We start from the raw sequence: 17,907 nt of genomic DNA on the forward strand, positions 1-17,907 counted from the left end.
TTTGTGTTCCAGGTGTGTGAGTATCCTGATGGAACCAAGTCTTTGAAACTGGGAGACTTTGGGCTCGCCACCGTGGTGGAAGGCCCTTTGTACACAGTCTGTGGCACACCAACTTACGTAGCTCCAGAAATCATTGCTGAAACCGGGTAAGGCTCTGAGTGGTTTTGGTTAGTACTTTAACTCTGGTTGGAAAAGATCTGCTTTTGTTGCTGCTGCTGATTGCGTACCCGATGCGTCCTGTGAAGGTGGAGACTGGGAGGAAGAGGACTGTCACCGACACCATGGCGTTGGCCTCGGGAACTGTAGTTTGTGCCTGTCTGGCCAAGAGCCCTAGGCCCAGACTTTTGTCCCAAGGCCAGTCTTGAATATAGCAGTAGTCACCAAGACTGTGGTTGGGATGGGAAAAGAACAGATGCCGTTTTCCAATGGCTAATTACTTCCTCTACATAAAATGAACAACTTGACACCAAAAAGACCTTTTGTTCCTAACAAAGGCAATACTCCAGCACTGTGGAAGGTTCCTGGGATTCATATCATTATTTTTTCCTTCCCACCAACTTCGTCTTCCTAGCTATGGCCTCAAGGTGGACATCTGGGCTGCCGGTGTGATCACGTACATACTTCTCTGTGGATTCCCGCCATTCCGCAGGTCAGTGGCCTTCGAGTGACCATATTTGAATTGTAAATTCTCTCCTTTTGGTCAAGAAGCAGACACTTCACTCCTGGCATTCAGGACCAGAAACTGGTTGGTCAGTAAAAATTATATAAACATACCTTTCACTTTTTATATTAATTTACAACCTATTAATGTATATTCATTTATCATACTTTTGATGTGAGACCAAGGCCTTTGCTTTCTATATGGTCATCTGAGTTTCTTGTGGTCATTCTTTCTTAAAATATACTTGTCATATAGTGTCTATGATTCCAGTTTTCTCAGTCTCTTTAAATAAGAGTAGGATTTAACGATCCTTGTGAAGCATCTGAATCCTTCCAGGTATACTTTTATCCCAATCTTGATAGTTATCTCACTTACTTAATTCGATGACTTTTTTTTTTTTTTTTTTTTTTGAGACAGAGTCTCATTCTGTTGCCCGGGCTAGAGTGCCGTGGCATCATCCTCACTCACAGCAACCTCAGACTAATGGGCTGAAGTGATTTTCCTGCCTCAGCCTCCTGAGTAGCTGGAACTACAGGCATGCACCACCATGCCTGGCTAATTTTTTCTATATATTTTTAGTTGTCCAGCTAATATCTTTCTATTTTTAGTAGAGACGAGGCCTCGCTCTTGCTCAGGCTGGTCTCGAACTCCTGAGCTCAAACGATCCGCCCGCCTCGGCCTCCCAGAGTGCTAGGATTACAGGCATGAGCCACCATGCCCGGCCACAACAGTTTTTTAAACTCAGTTTTATATATCTTTCCAAAGCATTCAACTTTGTTCTCATGGAAGCAGGAACTCTTTCTTTTTAAATGCATTTTTATCAGTTCACAATATTTATTTAAGAAGTAGAGTTACAGACATACTTGGTGTACACAGGCCTGGGAACAGACTGACTGACTCTTGGTAACCATACACCTCACCTGGTGGGAGAAGAGGTGGCCACAGACAGCGGTCAAGATGTTGGCTGGGGGTGAGGGTGCACTTACTGTCCTCTCAGTCCTGGTATAGCGGTTGAGCAAGGGGTGTGGCCACAGCTCTTCTTTTGATCAGTTTCATCTCCCCCTCTGGAGCAAATGAATGACTTTGAAGCAGAGTTCATTTAAGGACATATGTTTCATTTTCTTCTGAGTTTTCTTGAGCTCTCTTTTCATTTTAATCCCTTCCTAGGTTCATCTTACAGCTATTTGTTGAGAAACTACTATGTGCTAGGCACTATTCTAAGTGCTGGGAAGAAAAGTGGTGGACAAAACAATCCCTGCAGTCATGATTTGTCTTAGTCTGTCCAGGCTTCTATAACAAAGTGCCATAAATTGTGTGGCTTATAAACAACATAAATTTAATTTTCAGAGTTCTGGAGGCTGGAAAGTCCAGTATCAAGGCACTAGAAGATTTGGTGTCTGCTGAGGGCTCACCTCCTGGATCATAGACAGCCGGCTCCTGCTGTAACCTCACATAGCAGAAGGGGCCAGGGAAATCTCTGGGGTCTTTTATTGGGGCACTAATCCATTAATGAGGACAGTACGCTTATGACCTAATCACATCCCAAGGGCCCCACCTCCTAATACCATAACAATGGGGATCGGGTTTTAACATGAATTTTGGGGAGACACAAACATTCATTTCTATGGCATAGTGTTTATAGTGTTGTATTGGGTCAATAAGTGAAAAATAGTTTATCATCTTTTCCCCCCAACATTTTATTATGAAAACTTTCAAACATACAGAGAAGTTGAAAGGTTTATCTTTTTTAAATTCTGCTTTTCAATTGAGTTGAACAATTTTTTTTATTGACATTGAAGTAAGCACAAGAGTGACACAGATTATGGTGTAGATAAAGACTCATTATAAGCATATTGATCAAGAAGAATGGGCCGGGCGTGGTGGCTCACGCCTGTAATCCTAGCTCTCTGGGAGGCCGAGGTGGGTGGATTGTTTGAGCTCAGGAGTTCGAAACCAGCCTGAGCAAGAGCGAGACCCCGTCTCTACTAAAATTAGAAAGAAATTAATTGGACAACTAAAAATACATAGAAAAAATTAGCTGGGCATGGTGGCGCATGCCTGTAGTCCCAGCTACTCGGGAGGCTGAGGCAGGAGGATCGCTTAAGCCCAGGAGTTTGAGGTTGCTGTGAGCTAGGATGATGCCACGACACTCTAGCCTGGGCAACACAGTGAGACTCTGTCTCAAAAAAAAAAAAAAAAAAAGGAAGAATGAACTGAGCATGAGGGCATGCTTACTGGAGGGCCAAAAATCACGAAAGGTTTAGTGAAGGATGTGGCATTTCAGTGGGACCTTGGGGTACGAGTGGAGTTTTTGTAGGTGGAAAGCTCTTTCCATCTGACTGTCTGCATCATGGTCTTCCGTGAAGGTCATTGCCCAGGTGGGTTACATGGACTGTAGGATTACTGCACCTATCAGTTAGCTTTTGCTGAATAACAAACTGCCCCAAAAGTTAGGCATGTAAAACAATTCTGTGAATCAGTTAGGTGGTTCCTCTGACCTGAGCTGGCTCAGTGAGGCCTCTGTGGTCTAGTGTGGCCTCACTCGCATGTCCGGTGGTTGACTCAGTGTCGGCTGGGACAACAGAGGTGACTTGACCATGAGCCTCTTGTCAGTGGGCTAGCCTGGGCTTCACATGATAGCGGATGCAAGATTCCCAAAAGAAGCCAGAGAGAGAGGGCAAGTTCTACTGCAGTAGAACTCTCAATCTCTGCTCGCCTCATGCTTGTCGATGTCTCATTGACCAAATCAAGTCAGATCACTAAGCCTAGAGTGGGTGTGGGAGGAAATGAACTGAGTGCAGGGAGGGAAAGGAATGATTTGTGGCCATGTTTACAGTCACACTGGGCCACGGCTGGTTTCGGTGTTGGTCTGTTTTTGAATTAGTCAAGTGTAGAATGGCAGTGTGTTTTGAAAGCAGGTCATCCTGGGGCCAGTTATAGCCCAGTTCCCTTCCCTGGCTAACCCAAGTGGAGATCAGTTGGAAAAGGGTATCAGTGTTAGAGCAATGCGTGCTCACAACTCCCTCTAGTGTTTCCAGTTGCCAGTACAGCCTGAGAGTTTTTTCTTTGTTTTTTACTTTTTAGCAAAAGTGAAACTCAGATTGAACAATGTATTGATCATGGATTTCTACCCAAGAGGTGTGGGATCTAGAGATAAGTTTGGCTAATCAAAAGCAGTAAAGCTACACTCTGAAAGCAGCTGTCCTCATGTTATCTTCAGATCATAGAACTCCAGGTAGCTTACTTTCAAAATTTAAGAAAATGCTTCCCCTTTTTCATACCATATCGTGATTAAAGAGAATCTACAGTGTTAAACACCAGCTCAGAAGCATCTTCCTGGCATACAGTGGCATTCTGGGTAGATTTTATAATCTATTATAATATAAAAATGCATATAGAAATTACAGAAATGGTACTTAAGTAATGATAAATAATTATGGTATAAAATAGATTAGCTCCGTGAATTTATACCAAAGTCCTTCAAACAAATATTTCAAAATATTTTCTTTGTTTTATACAAAAGACAACTTTAATCCAAATCTTTTAAACTAAAGGTGTTATTTGAAATTTATAGTTTTAGCTTCTCTGACTGAGCATCTCTCATTCTTCTTTCAGGCTTTTCAGGTTTTTGTCTTAGTTTGAAATGTGTTCTCCCTGTAGTCTTCTCATTCCACATCAGACTCATCCTTACTCAGAGGCACTCAAAATTTTAGTCACTGTCTAAGCAAATATACTCTAGGGCCACTGACAAAAAGTATTATTTGTATGACCGTATTAAGATTTTTTTATATTTCTAACACACACACAGCTCCCCCTGCAACACCACAAGTGAAATGTTTGAATTTGTGAAATAGTTTACATCATTTCCAGGTTACCTTTTCTGATCTTTAATGGCTCATCATTGAAAAGAGAGACTGTGTATATGCTTTTGCTATTTTTGAGATTTTTCTTTTTTAAATTTTTAATTATTATGGGTACATAATAGTTGTATATCTTCGTAGGGTACATGTGATGTTTTGATACAGACATACAATGCAGATTGATCAAATTCAGGGCAGTTGGGATATCCATCACTTCAGGCATTTATCATTTCTTTGTGTTAGGAACATTCCACCTCTACTCTTTTAGTTATTTAAAATATACCCTAACTTATTGTTGATTATAGTCACTTTGCTGTACTATCATGTATTGTTCTCTCTGTCTATATAACTATATTTTTGCACCCACTGAGGTATATTTCAATAAATAATTTTTAGACTTACAGCACCTTGGTCCAAGGGCTGTATTGTTTTAGAATTAAACTGTTCCCTAAAGCATCTCAGCCAGATTGTAGAGTAAAAATGTGACACAAAATTCAGTGTAGATTTAATCAGAGTAGCTTTTCTCACATGCTTACTAAGGATAAATTACCTCTCGCTTTGTGTTCTTGTGCGGGTAGCTTCACTAGCACCGTCAAAGTTCTTGCTGTTCGTAGCCTCGATCCTCCAGGGTCCCCTTCTGATTGCTGAGACGCCCTCGGGTTTTGTTTGTTGACTCTCAGGATGTTTTGCCAAGAGCCAACTGCTGCGAAGGACTGCTGTGGACACATTTCCAGCTTTTTAGCTACTTATGAACAAAACAAAAGCTATATGGATTAACAAAATAAAGTTATTTGAGATTCCAGAAGAAAATAAAGGACACCTGAGTAGAATAACAGGGAGGGATGACTAAAAGGAACAATTTTGGAAATAGGTCATTTTGTGTATCTTCAAACATTTTGGGGGTCCTCTGGTTTTCTAAAGGTTTCTGTCAAATCTCATTGTATATTTTCAGATGTGTTCTTCACTCATTTTGAAGGAGCATTGAACTGAGTTCAATCAGCAGGGAGATAACAGTGAAAAGGAAAGCAAACATTTTGACCCCTAGAAAGAAATTTGTGCCCATTCAAAGAAAATCACTTTGCAGGAGAGCAGGGGGGTCTCTTGCCTCGCCTGGTTATCTGGGCTGACTTTCTGCCTCTTGACCAGACTCCAGGGACCAGCAGATGTTCATTCACCTGGGCTTGCTTAAATGTCACAAATATTCACAAAGCTCACAGACTCTACTCTTTTTAGTAGAACAGCACTGAGGCAGCCACACACATCATCACACAGCCCTAGAATTTGTCTCCAGACATTGTCCTAAAGGATCTGTTTTAGGGACACCACCCTTACTCTTGTTCCTCTTTGAGAGGGTTGGTAGCAAAACCCTGAAGCCTGAGTGGAGAAATTGCAAGAAGTGTTGCACACTTGCCAGGCAACTTCCACTCCTGGATTTTGATCTTGACTCCAACAGCCCGTTAGGAGCTTTCTGCTGGGGCCTCGTAACGTTCCTCACCCTGGCCATCGACACGCCCGCCAGGTGAGGGAGGGCTCTATGGCTGTGGAGGTGAAGTTGTGTAGGAGGCTGGGGACATCTTCCCAGTGGTGGTTTTCACATTTCCATGGCACCTTCCATCAAAGTCCAGTCAGCATTTACTCATTAGGCACCAACTGTGTGTGTAAGTGTCCCTTCGAGGTGGGACAGTCAGACGCGGGCTGGGGAGGGAGGCCCCGTGAGCAGCCGAGGAGGGTTTGTCTCCACCTGTGCAGTCCCAGTTGGTGCCCTTGGATGGGCTCTTTCTCTCAGATTGCGCTTCAGTGAAAGGTTCTCATGATGAACTAATTATTGCATGAATGATTTATCCAGATTCTGAACTCCTTATGACTTTTTCATGCATTGGCTGTTTCTCTGATCTTTGGCTGTTTCCCTGGAAAAGTAGAGAAAGGAAGGGCAAGTAGATCTGGCTCAGGTTTGCTGATTTTCCACTCCCGTTGCCATGAGAGATTGAGTTAGGGCAGATGCTGATTTTTTTTTTTTTTTTCCTAAAATGAAGATTTCCATTGTTTGTGGATTCCATTTTTTTCTTGAGGTTTTTTTTTTTTATTATTATGGTAAATATACAGGACAAAATTTATGGCTTTATTTATTTATTTATTTTAGAGACAGAGTCTCACTCTGTCACCCAGGCTGGAATGCAGTCGTGTGATCATAGCTCATTTCAGCCTCAAACTCCTGTGCTGAAATGATCCTCTTGCCTCAGCCTCCTGAGTTGCTGAGACTGTAGGCCTGTGCCACCAAGCTTGGCTAATTTTTAAAATTTTTTTGTAGAGATGGGGTCATGCTATGTTGCCCAGGCTGGTCATGAACTCCTGCCCTTCATGCAGTCTGCCACCTCAGCCTCCCAAAGTGCTAGGACTACAGGCATGAGTCATCATGCCCGGCCAAAATTTATCATTTAAAAAATTTTTAAGTATACTGTTCAGTAGCATTGGTTATATTCACATTGTTGTGCAACCATCACCACCATCCATCTCCAGAACTTTTTCATCTTCCCAAACTGAAACTCTGTGTTCATTAAACAAATTTTTTGAGTCATCATCTCTGTCTCTGTCTTTCTGCCTGAGTCCCAGGCCTATAGAAATGTTTTTGGGTTCAGTGTCTAAAAGGAAAAGTCCATCATCAGAAATGCAATTGAGATGCACAAATGAGATAGGAAACGTTCAAACCACAGAGACTGGACCGTTTTCCCCATGGTTCCTGTGAACATTTTGTTGAAAAACCGTGTGGTGACTTTGACTTTTCTTCCATTTCTTTGTCGCTGGCTTAGTGAGAACAATCTCCAGGAAGATCTCTTTGATCAGATCTTGGCTGGGAAGCTGGAGTTTCCAGCCCCCTACTGGGATAACATCACAGACTCTGCCAAGGTACCCTCTGGGCCTATTTCTGTGGGTTGTGTTACATTGTGGGTCCTTGTCCATTGATGGGGATGTAGCAGCTCTTGGGATTGAGCTCCGGGGACTTCCTCCACCCTTCATGTGTGGTCTCTGAAATTCTCGGCCAAATTCTGAAGGCTGGACCAGTTTGCCCTGCCATCCTCCCATGCTCTCTCAGCTCTCAGCACGCATTCTTGCGCTTATTCAAGAAATATGTATCAGGCACCCCTCAGAATATAGGAGCAAACCCATGAGACATACTGAATTGCCAAAAGGGAAAATACTGCAGTTTTACACTGTGGGATGAGAATGATGACCAGAACTCTCTGGACAGAATGTCCTGGTTTCATGTGGACTCAGGAGAGAGAGACTTTCTCTTCCTCTGCGCTGCTGCTCACATGGGCAGCTGAGTGAGTCAGTGTCTCGTGGGTGCTAGGAGTGTAGGTGATAATAGCGTTTAAGTTCGAATGATTGGGCAGCTGTGTTGGCTTTTCTTTGAAGAGCTTGGTATATACTCAGATTTCTGTATTTATGCTGGAATTATCTCCTTTCTCCTCCTCTGTGGTCTTACTTGTTTATTTATTTTTAGGAATTAATCAGTCAAATGCTTCAGGTAAACGTCGAAGCTCGGTGTACCGCGGGACAAATCCTGAGTCACCCCTGGGTGTCAGTAAGTACCCACATTCCCAGGGAATGAGCATCTCTGTGTTCCGTGGCCAACGGCATAGCTCCTCGCTGTGGTTTTTGCACATGCGAAGTTTCGTATCTAAATTCTATGGTAGATGAAATGCCTGTCTTTCCTGATGAGCAAGTAGCATGAAGATGGCTCTCTGGGAGAAAGCAGTTGGCACCAGAGTCCCACTCTTAGATCCTGCTCTGTGAGTAACCTGGGCAAGTCACTGTCACTTTCTGGGCCCCGCTTTCCTCATCTGCAACATAAAGGAGTTGGCCATGAGGCTCTTTAAACAGCTTTCAGCTCTCACCTTCTGCAGTTCTGGGGTTGAGAGTTTTGGGGTTTTGCCCTGCAGGTGATCATGTTTCAGACTCTGATCTCTGTCGTCACGGCCCATGCTCACAGGAGCCCTCCTGCTGTTGATGTGGAATTTGGGTACCCTGAGAGCTGGGCAGACTTCTCTCTGGGCTTGGACAGTGCCTGTGGGTGTAGGGTGAACACGGTGCACTGAATGGCCACTGTGGGAGAGTTTGCATTTCCCTCATGTCCTGGAGGGTCCAGGATAGCGAAGCTAATTCACTTAGCCTGGGCTTTTTTTTGACTTGGGGGGATCCCTGTGCACCTCCACTGCCCCACACATCCTGACCTGTTGGGTGCACCTTCTGTGCACCCTAGTTGCTGCTCTCTTGGGCTAAGTGACTTGGTTTTTGGACCAAGTCGCTGAGATGCCACATTTCTTTATGAGCAGTAAAGACTATCAGCTAAATGAATTCTTGATTAAAATGATAAACTGTTAATTGATGTTTTCATGGGAGGAATCATACTAAATTATGTGCCTTGGCGGGAGGTCTCAGAAGCCTAAAGAGTGTCCTCCTTCGTGCCGCTGGAGACCTGGACCGTGTCCTTGGCCTGCTCCAGTCCCCAGGGGTGGAGTGAATGGTGCCGGGTGTGACCCTGCTGTGTAACAGTAATTATTTTTGAAAGATCGTTGTTCCCCTAATCCTGTAGCTAAGATGGGCCCATTTAGGGAGAGGTCAGGGAGGGGGTGACTGTTAAGGGAAAGACAACTTGAACGTGAGGATCAAAAATCATCGCGTTTGATTCTTTTCTTTCCTACAGGATGATGCCTCCCAGGAGAATAATATGCAAGCGGAGGTAACAGGTAAACTAAAACAGCACTTTAATAATGCGCTCCCCAAACAGAACAGCACCACCACTGGGGTCTCCGTCATCATGGTGAGTGGAACACGTAGTTCTGCTGTGGAAGCCGCAGTGTCTGGCCCGACTGCTGAGCCGACACTGAATCTTTTGAATTAAGCAGCTGAGAGCTGCTCTCGCATGGAAGTTGGTAGCTTCCATGTTCTTATTTTCACTTACGGTTGGCTTGGCATGTGGAGGGCACTCATCTGGCCAACTCGCAGGCCTCGGGCACTGCGGGTGGGGCTCGCGCAGGTGCCAACGAGGCCAGTCTGGCGGTCCAGGCGCCGAGCCGCTCCTGGGCTCAGGGCCTCCGAGACAGCTGCTTCCACTCGCGCCTCTGCTTTCTCATCTAGAGAGAGAGTCTCAAGCCCAGGTGGGATTTTACAATGTAAGGAAACAACTCTCTGCCTACTCCAGGCTTCAAAAATAAATCATTTGAGAGATGAATTATTCTTTGGGACTGGGAAAAGAAACAGCCAAAGTTAAACAAATTTCATTAAAAAAAAATTCTTGTTTTATAAAAGACAGTTTGGGGGCTTTTACAGAACAAGTAAAAAAAATTAATTTTTTTAGTGTTGGTAAAATTTTATGAGAAGTCAGTAACAGTGATGGCCATATTTTTTCAGCCCTTTCTTTTTCCAAAATGTTTTTTAAAGCAGCTTACCTAAATACATAAACACAATAAAATGAAAAGTAACATTAAGTGAAGCAAAAGGAAAATAGGGCAGAAAAAAATAAATTGAGCCAGAAGGGAGGCCAGCGTGCCCCCACCAGCTGTCCAGGCCTGGGCACTTGTGGGGTCGGGGAGCTCCAAGCATCTTCCTGCCTGTGCTGGTGCCCACGTACAAACCACCCAGCTTCCCAGGCAGCGATCTCTGTCCTCCCCACCCCACTGCCAGCAGCAGGTGTGGGGCTGCCTTCCAGAGCCAGAGAGTCCACTCTCTAAGGTGACGGGCGCCTGAGTGCCTACATTTTGGCCTCCCCAGTGACACTGGGTCCTGACAGCTAGGGATGGGCCGTCACTGCAGCCCAGGACGGGCCTCTCACCCTCTGGGAAAGGGTCTGTTTCCTGCCCAACCAGAGGAAAAACAGCTGCTTATTCTCATGGTACATTGTAGTCCAGAACCTTACCTAGGAAGATGCAGGGTCCAGGTAGACACTGGAAGGAAACCACGTGCCTACACACGGCACCCACACACCTGCACATGGTCCCGGTCCCGGCCTGTTGGATGTGAAATGCTCTGCTGTGTTTGCTGAGCATCCACCATGTTGTTAGACCTGCTGGTTTGGCTGTGTTTATTTGGTGGCCCTCCGCACCCCCAGCTGCACCCCCGTCAGAGAGTGTGCTCCCCGGCTCCCTCCCCAGGCAAAGCCTGAGTTCGCAAACTGGGTGTTTTGAGTTTGCAGGACTTTGGGGATGGGAAGGCCCTTGAGTTGTGGTTTTTCCTAGCATTTTAGTGTAGTGTTTTGCTGAAAGCCCGGGAAGTCAGAGTTGTCACAGAATTACAGCCTAAATACTTTGAGAAGAACCATCTTGATTGAGCCCCCAGCATGAGAACAGTTTCGAATGATTCCCTCAGGGGAGCTAGCCCTGATGGATGGGATGAGTGGTGTGCAGCCCGGCTGTGCGCTGCGTCATGAGGCAGCTTCTGGGAACGTTTAGAAAAATAAAACATGAAAAATTGGTTTAATGAAAAACCTTAAGAGAGATTTGTTGGATCCAAATGTAATAACTGTATTAATTAAGCTTCATAGTCTTCTTGGAGGGAGACCCTTCCCAGCCCTGTGCCCGGGGCTTAGGAGAAATCTCAGCAACTCGTGAGGGAGTCGTTGCCCGGGTCATCTTCCGATTCAGGGGCTCAGATGGGAATCAGTGGCCGAAAGCCTGTGCCCAGCCTTTCTGTGACTGACTCTTGGCAGAGGTGCTGATCGGCTGTTCTGCCTTATGGCCCAGTGTAGGCTCTGTTCTGGGTAAGGACGCTTAGCTCCCCTCAGACACAACCCACGTGGTACAGTTCACGGGCGGCATTTTGCACTTGCTGGGGAAGGAGTTTAGCAGCCGAATGCCAAACCCCTTGGGCTTTAACAGGGTGTTTGTACGAATGAGCAACGCTTTCTTACTTGTGATTCCAGTGTTGATTATAAAAGTTGTGTGTTTACGTGTGTCCAGTTGTGATTTTGCGCATGTTGGCAGGGTCCCTCTACCCCATGTTCCCTACACAACTCTGCAGGTGGTTAGCTCTGAGGACCTGCTGAATGTCATTATCACATTCAGTACCCAAGGGAGAAATCAGTAAAGCTGCACTCTGGCGGTGCCCATTCTCCATGGCCAAAAAGCTGCCCGTGAATTGTGCTTGTCTCCAAAAGTGGCGGGAGGAGGGGGCTTCCTGCTGCTCCTTACCCACCTCGGGACCTGGTCTGGGGCATGGTTGTGTGGGGGAAGCTTGTGACGCTGCTGTGTTCTCATCCTCATCGTCCTCACCATTACTGTGTGTCCTTGGGAACAGTTTTAAATGTTTTTATATTAAAAATAACCTCAAAATGACTCTCCCTGGTATTCATATGTCCTCATAACTAGAGTACGTGGGGCCAATATGGTTTCCTGCAGATACTGATGAGAATGGACATAGCGTATGAATGTTTTGAGGTTGAGTCGTCAGACAACTACGGTGTAACTTACAGGTGGAACCTTCCTGCCTGCTGTCACCCCGGTGTTCTTGCAAAGTGGAGGCCTGAGGCTGCAGTGACAAAATTATAGGATAGGAATTGGTAAATAAAGGTGAAACAAAGTTGAGTTGATGCTGTTATCTGCATTTTATTTGACAGTTTGATTTGACAGTTTGAGAGACACCTCAGAGTTTCGTTCTTTACCCAGTTGAGACAATGGGGAATCCCGCAGCAGGATCCTGGTATTCAACGTGCTGCACTTGATCAGAGCCACCCCTAACGCGGTCTGCATGCTTGTCTCAGAGCTCTGACACCGCTGCCAGCTCTTAGCTCCTTCCTGGCGCGGGGCTCCTGTACCTACTGACGTCCTTTCAGCCAGCCAGCCGCACCCTTGGAAAACTTTACTTTAAATGTCTCAGCTTGCCACGCTGCCTGCCTTCCCAGACCAGAGGCTGGCGAGTGCACAGGAGGAGGCTTCCAGTGGTTCTCCTGCTAAACGCTGTTTTCCACTTCGGTGGAATAAGCATCTTTTTGTGCATGACAGCCTGAGACGGGTGCCTTTGGGAAGGCTTTTGCTCTCTTTCTCCTACTGTATCTCCAAAGATGAATTTTTATCAGTAAGACAGTATACTGTCAGCCAGCCTTTGAGATAAGAGAAGATAATTTTATTGGATACAGTTTGGGTTTCAGAGAGGCCTGTGGTTTGGAATCACCCTTGCATTTTCTTGACTGTCCTTAGCATGCAGGGTGGCTTCTTTGTTGATCCCGGTGGGCTCACCCCAGCCTCAGACACCGCAGGAGGCCACCTTGTGGCAGGAAAGGGAACACTGAGAAAGCTGCACTCGGCATCTTTCAGTGCAGCCCTGAGAAAGGATGAATTCACGTGGATTGCTTTCTCCACTCGGGGATGATGCTTCCTTTTAGAGGGAAATTGGGGAATGATTTGGGTTTCTTTCCTTAATTTAAGATAGACAAAACTGTTTCACTCATGTTGCTTCTGTTTAAAGTAAGTCTAGTTTCTGTCCCCGCTTCTCTCCTGCCTTCTCTTGCCTCTCCCGCCGCCTGCATTGCTTCTCTCTGACTAGGTCCAAGGCGACGGTATGTACTAACTGCACTGCCATGCTTCCTTCTGCGGCACACGTACGTGTTCTCTGGACAGGAAGAGGAAAGGAGAAATAACTTGTGGGGGGGGGGGTCACTGTTTTCTTCTACCCGGGAGAAATTTCGTGGTAGAAAACATGGTGCTGCGTCTGTGTTTTGGGGGGGGTGCTGCGTGGCCTCCTGTGAGACTAGGAGCTTGGAAACAGCTCCTGGCTGGGCTTTTCCACAGTTACCTCTTCTCCAGGTCATCAGAGTTGGCCTTGGAAATTGCTGAATGTTCAGCCTGAGCTTGGCAGGGCCTGTGGAGAACTCCCATTTTATAGTTGGCACCAGGTGCCCTGAAGGCTGCCACACAAGTCGCTATGAGGAAAGCCCTGTCGTTCTTTCTTTCTCCAGATTATTTTCTTTCTTTTTTCTTTTTTTTTTGGTCTAAGTATGAAAGACTCTATAGTGCATTTCCCCCCAGGGTAGTTAGATTACAGAATGCCCCCAGACCATTGTCCCTTTTAGCTAAAGGTGCCTGAGAACTACAGTCTCCCTCATATTTGGAAAACCCAGGGAGATAGTAGCTTGACGGGTTTCCCTGGACGAGCAAGAAACGCTCCCAGAAGGAACAAAGAAGACTTGGTCTCACTTCCCAGCGCAGGGTCAGAAAGCAGGGTGATCTCCTCACACTTCGGTGGCTGTTCTCTGCTCCCTGAGGAGTTGAGCAGATTGAAAACTTCCAGCGTGTGTCAGGCCACCGAAACCTTCCTTCACGTGGAGAGAAGAGTGGAGGAGGCCGTCGGGGATCTAAATCGTGGACAGCGTGGCTCCATCTTGGATTCCTGGGCCTTTTATCGATTCCACAGCCACTGGGTTGTGAGGGGGTTACTTATTTATATGACATGTGAGTGACTTTTCAATCTGTAACAGAACTTTCTTTAGAAAGGTAAACATTAAGGACTGACCACCCTCATAGGGTTTGCTGTTGTCTCAGGATTCTTTGGAGCTTCAGTCTGGACAGGGGCAGAGCAGTCAGAGCTCAGGCGGCTCAGGGCTAGAGAGGACAGCTGCCACCGAATGGCATTTTCCCTGGGCTGCCGGCCCAGATCGTGGGAGGAGCAGAGGCCAGGGTCAGCCTGTTCCCCAGGGCTGGGTACCCTAAACCATTGCTTTTCTTTAAGGCTTCCCTTAGAAGCTTGATGTTATTTCTCCTCTTCTGTTTCCGAGTCCCATGCATGCTCTGTCGTGCTCTCTGGTCGTGGTAGCTGTGACCCGAGCCTGGGCCGGGGTAACGTGTCGTCTCTGCTGGTTTCTCCTCAGAACACGGCTCTAGATAAGGAGGGGCAGATTTTCTGCAGTAAGCACTGTCACGACAGCAGCAGACCTGGGATGGAGCAGATCTCTCCAATTCCTCCCTCGGCTGAGGAGACCCCTGTGTCTGGGGTGGCAGCCCTGGCCGCTGCCCCTCCGGAATCTCCCACACCCCCCTGCCCTCCTGCTGCCACAGGCTGTGAGCGGGCAGGGACCTGGCGCCGCCACCGAGACTGAGCCTTTTGCAGACGGGCCAAGCCGCTGCCGCCGCGCCAGGAAGCCCGCTCTTCTGCTTGGCCGGGCCGGGCCGCCCTCGCGAAAGAGCCTTTCTCTCCTGGCTGCGGGTTCGTTGGCCTCCGCGACGGGCTGCCTGGGAACCAGGAGCCGGGCGTCCCGGAGCCCGGTGCTGGACTCTGCCCTCTGGTTCCTGGAGACGTCACAGGCCGTGTTAGCTTTGCTGACAGATACTTGGAGTGACTCGTTTCAAGTCATCCCTGTTTTCAGTTCAATGGACCTTTTACAGCTACACCAGGAGAATGTGCCACTTTTATCAGCATTAAATGCATTTTTATAGAAACACTTTGGATGAACTAAGATCTCTCCCTTATTTAAGTTAACTCAGAGTACTCCTTTTTGGTTGTTTTGTTTTTTACAAAAGACTTAGAACTGCATTTGTCCCTTTGTGGGAGCCCTGTGAGCGGTGACATGACACCCTGGTCTGCTGAGGGCAGTTACTGGGACTGACTTTCCAACTGAAGAAACGAGCACTGAAGAGGACAATCTGGTCGCTGGACACTAATTCCAGACTTTGAGAAGTGCTTTCGACGCCCGCGAAGCAGCGCAGCCATTGGGCTGGGGCGCTGGGCTCGCCTGAGGCGACGCTGGGTGTTTATCCGCACAGACCCCAGGAGCAGCTCCCTTCTCCCTGAGGCATCACGTGTTTTTCCCCGTTCTTCCCACAGCGTATCGGGAGATGCCAACGAAGTTGCCCTTTAGGCTTTGATGAAAGGCTTGGCGCCCGCGCATCAGCAAGGCTCCCCTCAGCCCGCTGCGGGCGCGGCAGCAGGAGCCGGGCTCCCGAGCAGCCCGTGTCTCCTTTCGTCCTCTGCTGCTCGCCCGGAGCGGGGCTGCAAACCGTGAGGGAGGAAACGCACCCGAGGCACAGCCAGGACTGGGCGAGAAGGTGCTCCCTGGACATCCTCTGGAACCTCTGGAAGGCTGCTGGCAGTTTTTCCTTTTTGTGCGTCACCCTGCTCTTTTTAATAATTGTACATAATCGGTGTATTTGTTTTACCTGCTCATCTTCTGAACCGGTGGGCCCTTAGAGTTCCTTCCTATTGTTAGATTTTGCCTTTTACAAGTGTACCCAACCTGCAATAAACTTTTCCCTCTTGAGAAAAGGTAATCGGGGATGGGCAAAGGTTTTCTGTGTTGTCGTCTTGCAAAGGGCGTGTGTGATCGCAGCTTGCCTCTTTGGCCCAGGTTCCGGCAGGTGCGGTGTCTGATTTTTGCAGTCTCAGGGCCACCAAGGGGAAAGAGAAAGAGAAGCTTGGGAAGAACGCACGGAGATGTGTCTTGGTTGAAGCGTGTTTGATTGCGGTGCAGAAACTCGTCCACAAAAGCTCAAGAGTAAATTGGGTTATTAGTGTACACCAGAGGGATCTTAGGGAGCCAACAGCAGACAGTTGGAAGATGGGGAGTCAGGGCGGCTGCTCCCCCGTGTCTCCCTGTGTCTGTCTCAGAGGTGCACGGTCTCCTGTCTCTGCTTTTTTCAGTGCCTCACAAGCTACAGCTTCCTTTGCAAGGCTCTCAGTTTCTGTCCCCTCATAAGGTCTGCTTGCCTGTGGGTCGGGTTACTCTGGCACTTCCTCTGTCCCCAGCTTCTCAAGGCTTTATAACATAGCTAGAGCTTCAAACCATCCAGAGTGGCTCTGGATCTCCTGGTCCCGAGAGCCAAGGGAATGAAACGACTTGATGGACCAAGCGACACAGAGACGTTTGGGGTGGTGGTGAGCCCCGATCCGGCCCAGAGTTGGTCACACAGTGCAGATGGGCTTCCTGGGCCCACCACTGTAGCAGGGACAGGCTGCGGGGGAGGGCAGTTTCAAAAAAGCTGTGCTGTATAGCTCTAGAACATTCTCCCTGTGTCTCCTCACTGGCTAATGAGCAAGCTTTTTCATAGCTTTCAATGGAAATATTTTTGTGAAGGGAAGAGTTAGTATAAAGGAAGGAGAACAATGAGAACGGTAACGGAGCAAGGCCTCTACTACTGATTGGAGCCTGAAAACCTGACTCCATCCCTCGAACTGTGAGGTTCAAAGACATTCGCTAAAGACATAGTCAGTGGCCAGGACGGTGCCAGTCACTGGTGTCGGGATGAAGGAACACCTTCTTGTCCAGCATGTGCTGTCACCCTCTGTGAGGATGGGATGGAGACAGGAAGTAGCATGAACTAGAACAGCATGGCCTAGCCATCCTTTTTAATGATTGTAATCCCAGAAAAACCTAGAGAAGTGTGTGGTGTCAGAGGAGCGAACCAAGAAGTGAAGTAACATTTCCAAGGTCATAGAATTAGCAGGAGACAGGGCCGAGACGCAGTTTTGGTTTTTCCTAACACTAAAGCACACGTTCTTTGGGGGTACCCTGTTTATCCAGGGTAAATGAAGGCCTGGAGGTGACGAGTCATCTAAATAATGATCCTAAATAAAGATTGTGATACCACAAGAAAATTGTTTGTTTGCCCTTATTTTTTTTTTTTTTTAGTGAAAAGGGGGGTTAATTTCTCTTTCTTTCTCTCTTTCTTTCTTTCTTTTCTTTCTTTCTTTCTTTTTTTTTTTTTCTTTTTTTTTGAGACAGTTTCATTTTGTCACCCTGGGTAGAGTGCCGTGGCGTCATCCTAGCTCACAGCAACCTCAAGCTTCTGGGCTCAAGCGATCCTCTTGCCTCAGCCTCCCGAGTAGCTGGGACTACAGGCATGCGCCACCACGCTCAGCTAATTTTTCTATTTTTAGTAGAGACTCTTGCTCAGGCTGGTCTCGAACTCCTGAGCTCAAGCCGTCCTCCCAGGATGCTAAGTTTACAAGTGTGAGCCACCACTCTGGGCCTGCCCATTTGTTTAAAAAACATTTATTAAACTCTAATTCGGTTCTCAGAATCTAAATTAAATACAGGTACTTAATTGCTGGGTTCCTCAAATCCTGCACAGAGAGAATGGCATGTGCTGTTGTATGTTTATTCCCATACTTGAGCTGGGGATCGATGTCTAAAGAAACTGACCTTTGTATAGGGGTAGAAAACGGGAAGTGGTGACCTACTGAGGCGAACATGGGCGCCTGCTGGGCTTAGCAATTGGGCCAAGAGTTCAGCTTCTCATTTTCTCTCTCCCTGTTTTCAGAAAGGTTACTGTGACAGAAATGTATTGAATATGTGAATTGAAGGCATTTGGCAAACTTCTCCAGAATATCTTGGTGGATAAAATGGTGAAATGTGAATTAGGAGATAGTGAAGACAGTTCAGGACAGATTAACCATATTGAA

The 17,907-nt window shown here is 46.9% G+C and overlaps 1 protein-coding gene across 5 annotated transcripts in view; it reads left to right on the top strand.

Moving 5' to 3' along the window:
- The window catches only part of DCLK2 (doublecortin-like kinase 2), a 152,916-nt gene extending 137,125 nt beyond the window's left edge, over positions 1-15,791 (top strand). For 2 of the 5 annotated variants that reach the window (XM_012660040.1, XM_012660043.1), the window contains 6 exons: positions 13-146; positions 572-649; positions 7,329-7,425; positions 8,024-8,104; positions 9,227-9,343; positions 14,381-15,791. In XM_012660040.1, coding sequence (XP_012515494.1) covers positions 13-146; positions 572-649; positions 7,329-7,425; positions 8,024-8,104; positions 9,227-9,343; positions 14,381-14,608 — 735 coding nt within the window. In that variant the 3' untranslated portion in view covers positions 14,609-15,791. Of the gene's footprint in view, positions 1-12; positions 147-571; positions 650-7,328; positions 7,426-8,023; positions 8,105-9,226; positions 9,344-12,133; positions 12,217-14,380 lie in introns of all 5 variants that reach the window. The other 3 variants (XM_012660042.1, XM_012660044.1, XR_001138125.1) reach the window with 2 other exon arrangements.
- Positions 15,792-17,907: the final 2,116 nt, after the last annotated feature.

Source organism: Propithecus coquereli, unplaced genomic scaffold (assembly GCF_000956105.1).
Source record: "Propithecus coquereli isolate 6110/MARCELLA unplaced genomic scaffold, Pcoq_1.0 Scaffold65, whole genome shotgun sequence".
NCBI classification, from domain to species: domain Eukaryota; kingdom Metazoa; phylum Chordata; class Mammalia; order Primates; family Indriidae; genus Propithecus; species Propithecus coquereli.